General features: G+C 42.5%; 1 protein-coding gene across 4 annotated transcripts in view; it reads left to right on the top strand.

Moving 5' to 3' along the window:
- sdk2b (sidekick cell adhesion molecule 2b) overlaps positions 1-15,510 on the top strand; it is a 259,607-nt gene that overhangs the window by 230,594 nt on the left and 13,503 nt on the right. For 2 of the 4 annotated variants that reach the window (XM_040135140.1, XM_040135138.1), the window contains exons 26-43: positions 735-850; positions 1,060-1,249; positions 1,632-1,730; positions 2,349-2,543; positions 3,209-3,410; positions 3,870-3,973; positions 4,950-5,020; positions 5,683-5,815; positions 6,521-6,577; positions 7,054-7,155; positions 7,487-7,602; positions 8,045-8,231; positions 10,249-10,386; positions 10,843-11,004; positions 11,104-11,229; positions 12,141-12,305; positions 12,453-12,593; positions 14,408-14,546. In XM_040135140.1, coding sequence (XP_039991074.1) covers positions 735-850; positions 1,060-1,249; positions 1,632-1,730; positions 2,349-2,543; positions 3,209-3,410; positions 3,870-3,973; positions 4,950-5,020; positions 5,683-5,815; positions 6,521-6,577; positions 7,054-7,155; positions 7,487-7,602; positions 8,045-8,231; positions 10,249-10,386; positions 10,843-11,004; positions 11,104-11,229; positions 12,141-12,305; positions 12,453-12,593; positions 14,408-14,546 — 2,443 coding nt within the window. Of the gene's footprint in view, positions 1-734; positions 851-1,059; positions 1,250-1,631; positions 1,731-2,348; positions 2,544-3,208; positions 3,411-3,869; positions 3,974-4,949; positions 5,021-5,682; positions 5,816-6,520; positions 6,578-7,053; positions 7,156-7,486; positions 7,603-8,044; positions 8,232-10,248; positions 10,387-10,794; positions 11,005-11,103; positions 11,230-12,140; positions 12,306-12,452; positions 12,594-14,407; positions 14,547-15,510 lie in introns of all 4 variants that reach the window. The other 2 variants (XM_040135139.1, XM_040135137.1) reach the window with 1 other exon arrangement.

Below are 15,510 nucleotides of genomic sequence, written 5' to 3'. Positions count from 1 at the left end.
TAGTACCTCTGTTGTCATCCTCTGTGCAAAACACGCTTTTCTGATCAGATGATCACGGATCCTAGAGTAAAAGCCAACTGCACTACATCATTAGCATTACAAAAACGTGGCATTGCTTGCTTAATTACTCAAAGGCCCTTTATATTTTTGCTGCCAAGTTCTTGTCAAGAAACAACTATGAAACTAGGATTTAGTATAACCAAGGTTTTTGCCATATGTTAAATTTGTTTGTGAGTAGATTGTTTCCCTCCCAAATGCGCTGCTAAAGTCTTTTTAGCAGCCCACTTCTATTTAAGACAGCTCTTCTCCCTCCTCACCAGACATTGGGTAGTGAGGAATGGAAGGAGGGAAGGAAGGAGTCTGGGGAAATTGAGAACACATGGACTTGTGTAATTCCTCTGCTCTTTTTTTTTTCCACTCACTCCAGCAAATTCTTAGGAATCAGTGCATTATGTCCAGGGATGAGTGCCAAGGAATAGAAAACATCTAATCTTGAGTCATTTTTCGAGCAGCCCTTGAGGGTATACCAGGATATCAGAGGCTGTGTGCAAGCACAGTCACAAATGATTTATCCATAGCTGATCACTCAAACTGCCTCGCCTCCTATACCTACACCCATACACTTAATAAACATACACAGGAGGAGCGTGGCAGATTAATTTTTCAGAATGTGTTGCAGACGATGGACTCTTCGGGCATATTGTTTTCCCCTCTCTAATGTCTTTGTTTTCCAGTCCCCTCCTGTGGACCCACCAACGTGTCTGCCTTCGCCACTACCTCGAGCAGTATCCTGGTGCGCTGGTTTGAAGTTCCCGAGCCAGACAGAAATGGTCTCATTCTTGGCTACAAGGTCCGTTTGTGCCTTTAATGTTTCCAAATGCTATTAACCATTTACAGTATTTACTGGGCGGTCAGATACACCTAATTAGTTTTTAGAAATGTCAGCTATGTTTAGGCAGTATACAAAGCAACAGGATGTGAGGCCGTTTCTCCTACTTAATTTCCAAATTCACTTTTTCCCCCAATTTCTCTTTATCTCCCGTCTCCTCACGGGATCAGGTGGTGTACAAAGAGAAGGACTCTGACAGTGCGGTCCATTTCTGGTCAGTGGAGGGGAACGCCACCCACTCTGTCCAGCTGACTGGTCTGGGGAAATATGTGCTCTATGAGATCCAGGTTCTGGCTTTCACACGGATTGGAGATGGGCGGCCCAGTTCTCCACCCATCCTGGAGAGGACTTTGGATGATGGTAGGGGCTTGGAATTTTGAAACACTTTGCAGTGAAATAGAAGTTATTACATTGTGGCAAAACATGAATATATTTGATAGCAGGACGTATAATAATCATTTCTCCTGTGACATTACATAGAAGAAAAATGTAAACCTATGCTTTGTTTTCTAGTCCAAGAACCTTAATAAGTCACGGCTTTGTGGAAAGTAGATTTTTGTTTTTATGTTGGGGATCTTTGTGGTTTCTGAGGGAAACTTATTGTATTCTTTTCACCTTAAATGGTGGAAAGGTAAGTGGGGGATATATCTTTAGTTTGAAATGATTTTTGGTCCCCAAATTGGAAGTATGAAGTCTTGAGTAACTCGGTTGTACATATATTATGTCCTTTGCTTTCCTGTAGTACCAGGACCTCCAGTGGGTATCCTGTTCCCTGAAGTGCGGACCACCTCAGTCCGGCTTATTTGGCAGTCCCCCTCGCAGCCCAATGGCATTATACTTGGTTAGTAATATAAAAGATCCTTTTCATTTCTTGGTCAGTTTTATTCATTGAAATTTACTAGAAAATCTTGCATCTAGTCTAAAAAATGTCACGGTGCACTACAGGGTGTCGAAGTGTAAGTAATTGACCTGGAAACTACCAAATATTGCACACATAGACTAGTTTATTTAGATTTAATGAACCACCAGGCTATGTAGAAGCTCAACATACTTTTGTTATGTTTTTTTCGAATTGTCTGACTAGACACTATTTGTTGGATGAATTCAAATCTTGTAATTTTCCAGAATCGCCGTAAAGGGAGCTGGATTATCTTGTTGGCTAACAGGGGTTTTCCTAGTGAGCACTTTATTCATTACACATCTGTCAGATCATTTATTTTAAACTGCATAATGTGACTGATCCACACAGCAGCATGCAGGAGCAGCTGTTAGTTGAATACTTTCAGAAGAGACAAGGCTGCTTGTTGCACAGTTTGCTCCTCCTCTTATTTTTAGGAAATCCAACCCAAACAACAAATGCTTCAAATGCCTAAAATGTATTTTTCATCCTAGATTTAATTTAGCGCTGAGCTCCTTATGACACCTCCGATAAGACTGTTTGTCACCAACTTCTCTCCAGCCTACCAGATCACATACCACCTCAACTCCACCAACAGCAACGCAGCCACGGTGGACGTGCTGAGCCCCAGTGCTCGCCAGTACACAGTGACCAGCCTCAAGCCGGAGTCCATCTATGTCTTCCGCATCACAGCCCAGACAAGGAAGGGCTGGGGCGAGGCCGCCGAGGCACTGGTGGTCACCACGGAGAAAAGAGGTAACCGTAACTTGCTGACTGTGCCGTGTATTGGAATACATTTGCATTTAAATAACAGATTTGAGAGCTGGATATGTGGCCAATGATTTTATGATGACAATTAAAACAAACTATTTAAAAAAAAAACAAATAAGAAAAAAAACATGATCCCTAATGGTATTTTGCAAACTGAAGTTATATTTTGATAGTGATAGTAACATCATTTGCAGTTCACTAGCAAACAGGAGACACAGTTAAAATCTCTAACTTGTTGGGAGCTGTGCTGAGCCCTCATCGCACTTCGTTCATTTCCAGTTAAGAGTCCAGTAAGCAGATATTTTTTCTAATGTAGTGTTTGTGCTTTTCGGATGTTTATCGGAAGCACTCTGATGCAGTTTTGAGAATGAATCGGCCCATCTGCTTCCCTCAACGCAAGTTGCAGTTTGTTTACTCTGCAACTTTCATTTCTCAGCTACTTTTCATTCATCAGAATTGCCCATTTTTCCTTATAAGTAAAAAGTATTTCTTCCCAAACCATTTGTAGGAGGCATGTTTTTCTCATTTTTCCATCCTTTCTTTTAGTCCTCTTGGCAAAATCAGTTACCTGTTTCTCTCATCCAACCCCTCTCCCAATGTCTCTGTGTCTGTCTCTGTGTTTGCCTCTGTCTGTGTGTCCATCCTTCCAGCTCGTCCCCAGCCCACCAGCCGCCCCATGGTCCCCCAGAAAGACGTTCAGGCCCGCCAGGTTTTGCTGTCGTGGGAGCCCGGCAGCGACGGCCTGTCCCCTGTGCGTTACTACACGGTGCAGCTCAGAGAGCTTCCGCAGAGCAACTGGACGGTCCACTCTGCCTCCGTCAACCACGAAGCCACCTCCTACATAGTATCCAGGTAGAGAGTACTTATCAGTTAACGGCTTCTTTGTACAGTCGGGGGTTAATTTTCATCCCCTTTATTACAACGCACGCATTGGCTTTAGATGAAGAGGATAATACTAAATTAAACAATCTGTCTTCTCACCGTCCCCACTGCTACATTCTCTAAAATATTCTCTTAGCTGTAGTATACTTGGCAAATCAACGGTTATACTTACATTGAATTAATTTTTTTCAGGGTATTTTGTTCTGTTTTAGAACATAAGAAATGGTATAAGCTAGGAAAAAAACATTTAGGATATTAGGAGAGAAATATAGCGAATGCAGCAGTTGGGTTTTGGTTTGCTTTTAAAGGTCGTAGCTCTCACAGTAAGACCACATTTCTCTTTTGATGTATTCGGCTTAAAAGTTCCAAGATCCGCTGCCGCAGTTTATCATCAAGATTAACGTGCTTTCCTGTGCCTCCATCCCTAAGGCTGAAGCCCTTTACATCCTACCAGTTCAGAGTAAAAGCCACCAATGACATCGGGGACAGTGAGTACAGCGAGGAAAGTGAAGCGATCACGACTCTACAGGATGGTAAGAGTGACGTCATGAGAAATCATCCCTATTCACAGTGAAATATTTGATGAGTAAATTGTCTTGATCCTAAAGGAATAGTTCACAATTTTGAGAAACACGCTTATTTGCTCAATTTGCCGAGAGTTAGGTCTGAAGACTGATACCCCTTTCATGTCAGTAAGGCAGATATGAGGCTACGACCAGCAGCTGGTTAGGTTAGCATAAAAAGGTGGAAACCGCTAGCTTGGCTCTATCCGAAGGTAACCAACTCCACCGACCAACTCTAAAGCCCACTCAAGTCGTTTGTTTAATCTGTCCGAGTGTAAAAATGACATGTGTGCGGTTTTATGCAGAGTTACGTGTAGGACTATCTCTTGGTGGGTGCAGTGGCTTCCCCTGGTTGGCCGATGAACTCAGTGTCAACTCAGAAATAGTCCTGAACAAACTGTAACATGGAATAAGTATAGTTCCCAAAATGTCAAACTATTCCTTTAAAAACTAAACAGTCTGTTCTGTCTGTTTAATGTGGTAATATCTTAAATATACTGTATGCTTTATGTAGGTATTTGTAGGTTCAATATACACTAATGTAAAAAAAGAGAAAAACAAGCCAAAGGTATGGCTTTGTTCTGTATCACTATGACAAGAGTTTAATGTCTGCATGAATAAACCTATTGTCGTGAAGCAGACACTACTGGCAAAGGCAGCAGGTGATGTCATGTGCGCACCCATCTGCAGTTGCCATGAGACCGGAGGGCAGCATTAAGACCTTGGCAAAGTGTGCCCCACTGTGCTTTAACCAGCTAAAGAAGTGTTTGCTCCACCGATCTTTCCAGCTGCTATTTTTTGACTCATCCGTCAAGTGGCTCTTCTGTTTTAGCTTTTGTGTATTTATGCTCCCTGAATGCCACTGCACATGGATTGATTTGGCAATCTTGAATTGTGCACATTTTCAGCTCAATTTAGCTCATTTGTCTCACTTTTATCACCTCAGCGCCCGACGAAGCACCCACGATTCTCTCCGTCACGCCGCACACAACAACGTCAGTGCTGATCCGCTGGCAGGTAAGAGGAGACAGTGCAACTGGGTTTCTTATGTTTCATCCTTTCCAAACTCCACAAAAGTCTGAGAAAGTGACCTCTAATCAGAGATCAGGTCAGTAGACAGGTTTGGCCTATACTTCTAGACTGGATGCTGCACTTCTTTTATACATACCCTCGACTCTCTCTGTGTCTAATAAAAAAATTAAAAAAACCACCCTCTCCCACACCCACATCTGAATTAACAGGTCATAAATAGGAAAACAGGAGGCTCCAAGCCACAATTTTACTTTTATAGCGAACACTTGTTGAGTTTATAAGGATAGAGAGGTACTTGTTTTCTCTCTCTCCTGCTCCCCTCTGGGCCTGCACGCTCATGTTCAGACATGGGGGATTTCTCTGCGTTACTCACCTGTGGATGAGCTCAGTCTTAGTGGAGCTTTTCTTTTTTTTCTTTTGGAGAAGTCTGGGTTTTTCAGTTACTGTAGGCCTCTTAGTGATGGTAGGTATAGAGACAAAACACAGGGTGATGAAGAAGAACATGCAGGTAAAATTTATCTCAATTTATATGACCTCATTGTAAGTGAAAAACTGGGTCACAGGCAGTATTTTAGGCTTTTCCTGGAGTTCAGTTCTGCAGGGACCTGCTACACTAGACCTTAACTCCCCATCTCTTCCCCTTATAGGCCCCCTCCGAGGAGAAGATCAACGGAATCTTACTGGGCTTTCGGATTCGATATCGTGAGCTGCTGTATGACCGACTGCGTAGTTACTCTGTTCATACCATCAACAGTGTGTCCACCTGGGCTGAGCTCACTGGTGAGGAATGAGTGCAGCTAACACAGCGAACTGCATTACTCTACCACTCACGCTGCTGATTTTCTTACACAAACACATTTTGTAGCATAACATTTCCATTGAGAACGACTGCCGGCATGTTGCATTCATTGTAAATGTAATTTATGTGATTTGAAGTTATGAATTCAAATAAAGTACCCCAGGACAGAAATCGCTCATCACAGTTAATTCAGCAAAAAAATAAAAAATAAAAAGTGCCATTTTTCTGCACTTTACTTCAGCAACACTTTCCCACAATTATGAAACTCTATCGCGGTTGATTATTCCTGCCTGGCCTTTATGTGTCAACAGCACCATTATTTCCATCAGGGCAAAACTTTCACACAGGCCAATTCTGTTCCCAACATCTCCCTGCTGGTCTCGACACTTCACAGCAAAACATTTCAGCTTGTGATCATTAGCTATCAGCTGCGGGCTAATATTAGGTTTACTCAGGAGCCATTCTGTTTCTACTGCTCTGTGCAACTTAGCCTATAATTTTACCCTTGTTGAGTCATTCTGGGGCTGGGACTCAGAGCAACGATCACTGTGATTATGTGCGGTTTTTTTACGACAGTGGTGATGGCCTTCTCAACAATGAAAATATTAGACTTTGGTCACTAACAGTATTGTCTCTCCATTACCTCCCTCTCATTTCACCTTTTTATTTCCAACTCTCCTCCGCAGCCCCCTACAGTATCCGGAATCTGAGTGACTCAACTCTGGCGCAGTATGAGTTGGACAGTAAGTTTTGTTATGTCTCCGTCTCACGTAAGCACACACAAGAACATGTGTACTGTATGATTCAATCCCCAAACTAAATAGGTTTTTTTTTTTTTAAAAAGCTATCTCTCTTTGACTCTCACCATATGTCTCAAGTACTTCCAAATAGTGATGCAGGAAAATATCGAGAGCATCGAGCAAATTAACAAAACATTTGGTTGCTTATATTAACATCGAATTGGTACAAACACTTCTACTGGGGCCAGTGGAAGCACTCAGTGCTCAGAAATTCTTGGACACTGAGTCCACAAGTCTGCCTAGTCCGGCATACTCCTTGGTTTGCACACGTCTGCTTATTTGGATAAGCACTACAAAAGCAAAGGGCTATATATTTCTAACCTGTTCAACAACATCGACTTTTAAAAAGTAAAATTCACAGTTTGGTGTTGTATTGTAATTTCTAACTTTATATCCCCTCCTGTTTACTCCTACTGCAGAGCTAAGTAAACACAAGCGCTATGAGATACGCATGAGTGTATACAACGCTGTGGGTGAGGGGCCAACCAGCCCACCACAGGAGGTGTTTGTGGGAGAAGCAGGTATGTACTTTTCCTGTAATTTCAATTAACACAGTCTCAACCACAAAATTATTTGACCACCCTCGATGCAATCGGATCAGGCTTTTTTTATAAAGCAGTCTCTCCTGGCAACCTGGCTGTTGAAATTACCTCCTTTGGAGGCATGCTAATGTTTCAGGCGTAATGTGTCTTTATTAAATCCCATGGCTTTTCTCTGTGGGCTGAACAAGTCCGGGTTTTTTCTGCTTTAAGCCGGGATGCTAGCTCTGTACACAATGAGCAGACTGGCGATGACAGAAAAACTAAAATAGATCTTTTAATGTTTGATCATGGTATGTTTGTGTGACGACAGTGCCGACAGCCCCTCCGCAGAATGTGGCCATTCAGTCCTCAACAGCCACCCAGCTGGACGTGACGTGGGACCCTCCACCTGTGGACGCGCAGAATGGAGACATCCAGGGCTACAAGGTCAGATTAACACTTTTCTTAAAATCTCCAGCAAACACTGATATTGGGCCCAGGAGCAACACATTTTTGGACTCACTTCTCAATAAAGCAATAATATTGTGTGTGTTTTCTTTTTATCGTTGTATAAATTTATAAATAATGTTTTGTGGTTCACAAGAAACTTGTATACTGCATGTACAACACAAATACTTGTATTTGATGTTAATCACCATTAAATGCACATTTTTTACACTTTTAACTAACACTGTTTGCCACAGGGACATTCAATAAAATGTTTTGTCTGTTGCTCAAGAAAACATTTATAGGGAGTAAAATTAAATAGCCTGTCTTCCTCAAGGGAGTTTGAAATGGGACTGAGTTTTATAGCGATGTAGTTGTTGTCCCTGAACAGCATCTGTAGACGCTCATTAATATTTATTTATGCCTCTCTTATTCCACGTAGGTTTACTTTTGGGAGTTCCAGCGTAAGAATGAGACAGAGCGGCTACGGACCCTGTTCATGCCTGAAGGAGGGGTGAAACTGAAGAACCTGACTGGCTACACCACCTATATGATCAGCGTAGCCCCCTTCAACGCTGCTGGGGACGGGCCCCGCAGCCCACCAACCAGGGGACGCACTCAGCAAGCAGGTACTATAAATCAAACCACTGCGTACCGATAAACATGCACATTCTTTATTCGCTAAGATTGATTGCAACAGTGAGGATTGTTGCAATCAAACAATATAGTAAAACAAATATTTCTGTATGTAATGAATGAACATATGATGGAGAGGTACCGAAAAAAAACAAAACAAGACAAGCTTAAGACAAATGAGGTAACAGGATGACATGACTAAAGCGGATAAGTTTGAGTTTGTACAGCCATGTTCACTCATTTGTCATATTTATGCGCTGGTGGTGGTGCCGATGATAGTTTGGAGAGCCCTGACAGTTTTTTCAAAGTGGATGAGTCAGCCATGAAGAAAGAATTTGATGTAAGGATGATGCTAATCGTTGCTGTCAGCATGCCAAACGATGTTAGCGGAACCGCACACTGAGCAGAAGTTCCTAATCAGCAAACCCGCTCTGAATGCTGAATCTCTTGTTTTGTCTGAAAAGTAGATGGTATGAAGATCCTTCGAGCAAGCTTTCTGTCTACAGGCATGATAGGTCTTCTTTCTTAAAAGCCCTGTGTAAAGGAAACCATTCTGACAATTCGGTGCACTTTGTGTACTGCATCTCAGACCAGTAAAAAGGAAGAAAAAGAAGGTGTTCACAGATTCTTGGTTTGCCTTGTGGGTCAGTGTCATGAGAGGAGGCAGATGACAAGCTGGAAGGGGGAGGAGGGAGGAGCACTATGGAAATAGTTATCCCATCTTTACAGAACACAAAGAGACATTGTCTTTTGCAAGCGTCTCAGCTCCTGCTCAACAAGTTTAAAGACAAGAGGGAAAACTGTGTTTTGAGCACAGTGGTGTCACAAGCTCAACCGGCTGTAATGGGCCCCAGAGGCTGAGAATGGCCATTGTGATTGTGAATTAGTATGACCCAGGTCAGGCAGTATTTTAAATTATGTCTAGCCTTTTAACGTATATACAGTATGGCAAAAAATGGGGTGTTGACCTGATGAAGGCAGTTCTACTGGTGAACGAGGACACACACTGCAAAGTTTCTCAACCAGTCTCAGCCAATATCATTGAGTGAGAAAGCTGCAGCGCCAACAATTTCAGAAATGCAGCTCTAGATCTGCAGTTAGAAAAGTAACAGCAGCAGCAGCAGTTTCGACCTGCTGAGAGGAAAGTAATCACTTTTTCAAGTTTGCCAAACCCACAAAGAAAACAAAAGCTGTAAAAAAAAAGAAAAAGAAAAGAAAAGACATATATAATACATAATCTATAGGTGGTGCAGATGTTTTAGATTGATTTCCATGGTGATTATGTTGTTTGCCTGTAGGGGGTTATCTTAAAAAGTTGTCTTGTTGAGGTTACCGCAGTTGCATTATATCCTTCCCCACCCAAGGTTGGAGATGACCCGCCCCTACCATGCCTCTGATTGGCCAGTACTTATTGCCTCCGTTGGCCGGGTTGGTTAGATTTAGGCATGGAGAGTGATGATTGGTTAGGATTAGGGTGAGAATATCAGGGTAAGCCAAATCCGAGATAGGGTAGGGACGGGTCTTTGGCTACCCCAGGTGTGAAGAAAAAAAACACAACGCGAGCGGGTTAAGCCAGTTCCACGATGTGTTTAATATTCACTGAAAATAATCATTTACAGAGGATTAAGCCAAGTTGACTTGCAAAATACTTTGTTTTAGTTCTCAAAACATGGTCATACTCATTGTCCTTTGTGGAAGATGTGTCCAAACTTGTTTTGAACGGCTTCAAAATCAGTTTTGACATAAAGTATTCACAATTATTATGTAAGCGAACTCACAAATCTTTGATCCTAACTTTTTGCTTTATGTTTATCCTTTAGCCGTAGCTTATCTTTATTACGAGCTCTGTACTGAGCCACTCTCTCTCGCAAAGACACTTTGGTTCGCATGGCCTCCCATGCACATATTGGAAGACACTGGGAAATCGCCAAATTCCCTTACGTATACCTATACCTAGTTTATTGACTATTACCAATGCTTCTTTTGACCTTTGACCTCTGTGTCTTCCAGCTCCCAGTGCTCCCAGCTTCATTCACTTCAGTGAGCTGACTACCACCTCTGTCAATGTGTCCTGGGGCGAGCCCACCTTCCCTAATGGCATCATTGAGGGCTACCGTCTGGTCTATGAACCCTGCACGCCGGTAGATGGTAAGCCCTCATTCTTACCCATTACCCTTTTCTCTGCTTAAAGTGGCTGCTGGCTTCCATAAATTATGCACCCTACAAGATCCATTACGATTATGAATTAAAACCTGTGTAGAATTTGACTTTTGTTTATATCAATTTAACTCAACGTGGTCAAAATCTTGTGGTGTGCATTTTCTTGAGCTGTAAGATAACCATCACCTTGACGTAAACAGCTCATATGTCATTGCAACCTTTACATATCTTCTGCTATCATCATAAATAATACGTGACTACAGTGCCAAATTGCAAACATACTGTATTTCCCACTACTAATTCCATTACTGCGTCTGTGTGTTTGCCTGTGTTGAGTGTGCTCCCACATTGCCTGGCCTCTGTAAGACCTGCTCTAAATGTGGTGTGTTTGTCTAGAGTCTTCAGTGGCCTGTGCCGACTGTCTTCACTCCCCCTCCCCCCCAGGCGTCAGTAAGACAGTCACGGTGGACGTGAAGGGGAGCGGGCCCCTCTGGTTGAAGCTCAAAGACCTGGCTGATGGCATCACGTACACGTTCCGCATCCGGGCCAAGACCTTCATCTACGGGCCCGAGGTCGAGGCCAATATCACCACTGGCCCGGGAGAAGGTAGTGGGAGTGATGTTTGTTTACGTTTTTTTTTTTTTTTCTTATTTCAAATTATTGGTTTTAAGTGCTTTACTCAAACACTTTACTTTTCGTCCTCAGGAGCCCCAGGACCCCCTGGAGAGCCCTTTATCACACGCTACGGTTCAGCCCTGACCATCCACTGGACCAGTGGGGATCCAGGACGTGCACCCATCACACGCTACGTCATCGAGGCCAGACCTTCAGGTAACCAGATGATCACCACTTTAGTCATGAATTTGTAAATTTTGCCTTATTGCCTCCTTGAAGGAAAAGTGAGGAAGGAATTAAGGAAAGTGCCGTAAAGTGTCAACATCTGCTGCCCCAGTGTCTGTGTCCCAGGTATTTTAATGGGGTTAGCGATCGGGGTGCTGCAGTATGTACTACTAGCATCCGGTTTCAGTTGTGATTGACACCCCTAGGCCGGGTTAAGAAGGTGATGGATGGTAGGTGACTCACAGGGTGGGATGTGTTTCACGACCTTTGAGGGAAAATTGAGGGAAATACTTAGTTCTAGATTTTAAAGAGCGTTAGCCAGGACTCTTGGATGATAATGTTTAGCTAAAGGTCAATGCCCAGGGCGCAATAAGGATGGTGAAACCAGCCCCGGAAAAAACCACTCCCCCCATCCTCTCTTTTGCATATGCCAAAGGCCATAACTCTCTGCAGTCTCATATCACTTGATGATTTGTTTTTGAATCAAATTACACCAGCTTTTGTAACTTTCGCCAGAGATCAGCAACATTACAGATGAACTCTGGTGCTTGTTTATGTTTGTGTACCCCATTAAAGAAGTCAAATTTACATTGATGTTTACAAGCAGCGATGTGTAATAAATGGTCTCTGACAGGGTTTTCAAAGCAAGCAGTGAGCCATCTAACATTGCTTCATTTGAAATATGGCTGCATCACTATTTATGATGTAGATTTGGTTGCTGTAAATTTTACGGGAGCAGTGACATTGATGGATTGTGTAATATTTGTGGGAATTATGAATTACCCTGGGAGCTGCCAGCCAGAGCGGAGCCTTATATCACACAAACAAACAAACAAACAACCTGTTAACAAAGACTTTCATAGTCTCCTCTGACCAAAATTACAACTTAAACTCCCTTACAGATGAGGGATTGTGGGACATCTTAATCAAGGACATCCCCAAGGAAGCAACGTTACATACATTCAACATGGATATCCTAAAGCAAGGGGTCAGTTATGACTTCCGGGTAATTGGAGTGAACGACTATGGCTACGGCTCTCCAAGTCTGCCCTCTCCTTCTATCTCTGGTGAGATTTTATGTATTTGTTGATGCAAAATTGAGTTACACTAATTTTTTAGACTAAATTAAATTCCCTAGGGTCGTTCAGACATCACAGAAATATGGCCAGATGGTTTCCACAACAGTGAATTCCAATTTTCTGTGTTTTATCCAGCCCAAAAAGTGGCGCCTTTCTACGAGGAGTGGTGGTTCCTGGTCGTGGTGGCTCTTGTGGGGCTCATCTTCATCCTGCTGCTGGTTTTCATCCTCATTATCCGGGGGCAGAGCAAAAAGTATGCCAAGAAGTCAGAATCAGGTGAGTGCACACAATTTCACAATTAAATGGAGAATTTAACAATCAAAGAGGACTTGTACCTCACTTGTAACCCAGTGGCACGGAGGGCCAAGAATTTGATGACTTCACTTTTTCTTATAAAAGAGTAACACTTTATAAGGGGAAATGATGATCTGCAGTTTTCAAATACAGAGCAACTTTTTTTGAGAAATGTATATTCTGATTTTGTATGAAACGGATAATTGACTGAGTAGCAGGAGAACAAAAAGGCGGAGAGGGAGAGAAGTAGGGAAGTGGGAGTGGGGGGCATACTTGTCCATTCAGTGCAGCTCTGACAACAGCGGGTATTTCCCTCAGCTCAGCAGTTCTGCAGTGGCTGTTTAGCTGCCAGGCAGGGGAATGGAGGGGGTCCCTGTGGGTCACTGCCCATCTCTCTGACTGACAGTGGGGGGGAAAAAAAAAAAAAAAGAGGTTCCTTCACAACCAACAAAAAGAAGCTCTCAAAGCCTCCTTATCCCCCTCTAGGAATCTTGCCCAAGCCACTGGACCTACCCAGTGGTTTGTCTTTTTTTATGTGTGTTTGCATAACCACCAATTGATGTCAAGTAGCCCTGGAGCAACCATGGAGGTCCTGGACCCCTACAAGTCTTGGGATGACTGAAAGTGTTTTTAACCTGTTACATGGCAAGCGCTAGCCTCCCCAAACACTGATTTACTGCAGAGCAGCATAACAAGCTGTTTGATTAATCATGAGGGACATTTACGTTTGAGGCAAAATAGTTGTGTTACTGTTTATGTGTAATCCACAGATAGTGTTTACACAGAGAGGCAAACTCATTTATCATATGCTAAAGTAATTTTGTACATGCATTTCCATGAGTTTGCATATACAGGTGTCATTTGTACCCTTGAATTTGTGATGTTATTCAATAGGAAATATCTTTTGTCATTAGATATTTGATAAAATGTCTCTATTCTATGTTTAATACATTTTTTTAACCTGTAAATTTTTTTCCTTTGCGCTTCATATCCATGGTCTATCTGAAACTTTAAAAATCCCAATTGCTTCGGAATCATATTTTGTATTATTTTTGTCACATTTTTTTTTTTTTTATTATCAACGTCATTGTGAAACTTCCCTTTTGTCATTTTGTGTTTTTATGCATACTTAGAGTATAAAGAGCAAAGCTGTAAGGCTTGAGACTTGGACTCAAATGAAGTAGTTCAATGTTTAGGGAAATGGGGTTATTTTGCTTTCTTGCCAAGACTTAGATGAGAAGATCGATACCACTCTCAGGTCTAAAATAGGGCTACAGCCAGCAGCCGGTTGGCCTAGCTCACAGAGACTGGAAACAGGGGTGCACATCTAGCCTTGCTCTGTCTGAAGGTAACAAAATCCACCTACCGGCACCTTTAAAACTCAAAAATTAACATCCCACGCTAGCTCGACCCACTGTTTCAAATTCTAAGCGAAGCTAATCAGCTGCTGGCTCCAGCTACAAATAATGGTAGTAATCTTCTCATCTAACTCTGGGCAAGCGAATAAGCATATTTCCCAAGATGATGAACTATTGCTCAAAGTCACAAAACTGAGTACTTAAAAGTTTACCTGGACTTGACAGTCAAGTCTCAAGGTTTGACCTGTTAAAATTTAAAGAAAGGCGTTAATATTCTATGATTTCTCTATATTTCATCATTTAATTCCCAAATTTGTTCGCCAACTCACTAACTCGCTCACTGACCATGTCATGGATCGGTTGCGTTCTTCCTCCCAGAAATTAACCTGCCTGTCCATCTGGCCTGTGGTCACACAGTGTCTCTATACGTGTGTCCAGGTAACAACTCCAACTGTAACGCTCTGACCCACGGAGACATGGTCAGCCTGGACGAGGGACGCTTCCCCGCTCTGGAACTCAATAACCGACGGCTGTCTGTGAAAAACTCTTTCTGCCGGAAGAACGGCGTCTACACCAGGTCAGTGATCCGCACGCTGACATCTTGTAAACCAGAAAAATTTAAAGTACGGATGATGTTTAAATTAGAAGCTTAATTCAAAGTCAAAATTAAATAACCATATGGTGAAAGAATTGAGTTATCCGTGGAAAATCTACTTCATGCCTGAAAAGATTTTCAGCTCTGTGGAAAAAAGAAAACCCTTTTCTTGACAACTTGGGCTGAAATCCACCCTTCTTGCTATTTAAAAGCGGCATATAAACAGACTCACGACAGATTCTCTTTTAATGAACTTGGACTTGTTTAAAACCAATCACTCTGATCGACACCTGTGCTAAATCCAGTTCTGGATCAGACTGTGCACTTTGTATTAAATTATTAGAACCTGTTTAGGTAAGAGGGGGGTTTAGGGACAGCTGCAGTCATGTTGCTGAAAATAGTTGAAAAGTTTGTCTTGGTTTGTCAGCCTTGACTTATTTCATTTGGATAGCATATCATTCTCTCACTGAGGAGACAGGTGCACTCTGATGTTTCCCTGAAAGGGATAAGCCTCAACTCTGTGTGCATATGTGCATGAGTCTGCATGTCCATAGTATTGAAAAAGCACGTTGTCTTGTGTATGAGATTGCAATAAATTTATTTGGGTGTGCGCATCTGTACTGGCGCATGTCAGTGTGACCCCGAGGACAGATCAAAGCAGGTCCGGGTCTTTGAGGCGCTTCCAGGCAGCTTCCTATTATGTTTCTGGCTTGAAAGGGGGAGGCTGGGAGGGAAAGAATGCACAGATGTACTTTCAAAAATCACCACTCTCTCAACTAGTCCCATAGTGGAGAAACTCAAATCCCGACACCTGAGCCTCCAATTATAGATTAATGCCGCATCTTGATCTCCGGTCTCAGAATACCAAAGACAGGATGAAGTCCTCTGCCTGATACCGGGATCAGAAATCAAACACATTCTTAATCCCACTGCAGTCATTGTAATT

This window comes from Xiphias gladius, chromosome 9 (genome assembly GCF_016859285.1).
Source record: "Xiphias gladius isolate SHS-SW01 ecotype Sanya breed wild chromosome 9, ASM1685928v1, whole genome shotgun sequence".
Classification (NCBI taxonomy): Eukaryota; Metazoa; Chordata; class Actinopteri; order Istiophoriformes; family Xiphiidae; genus Xiphias; species Xiphias gladius.
This window is presented reverse-complemented; position numbering and strand designations above follow the sequence as displayed.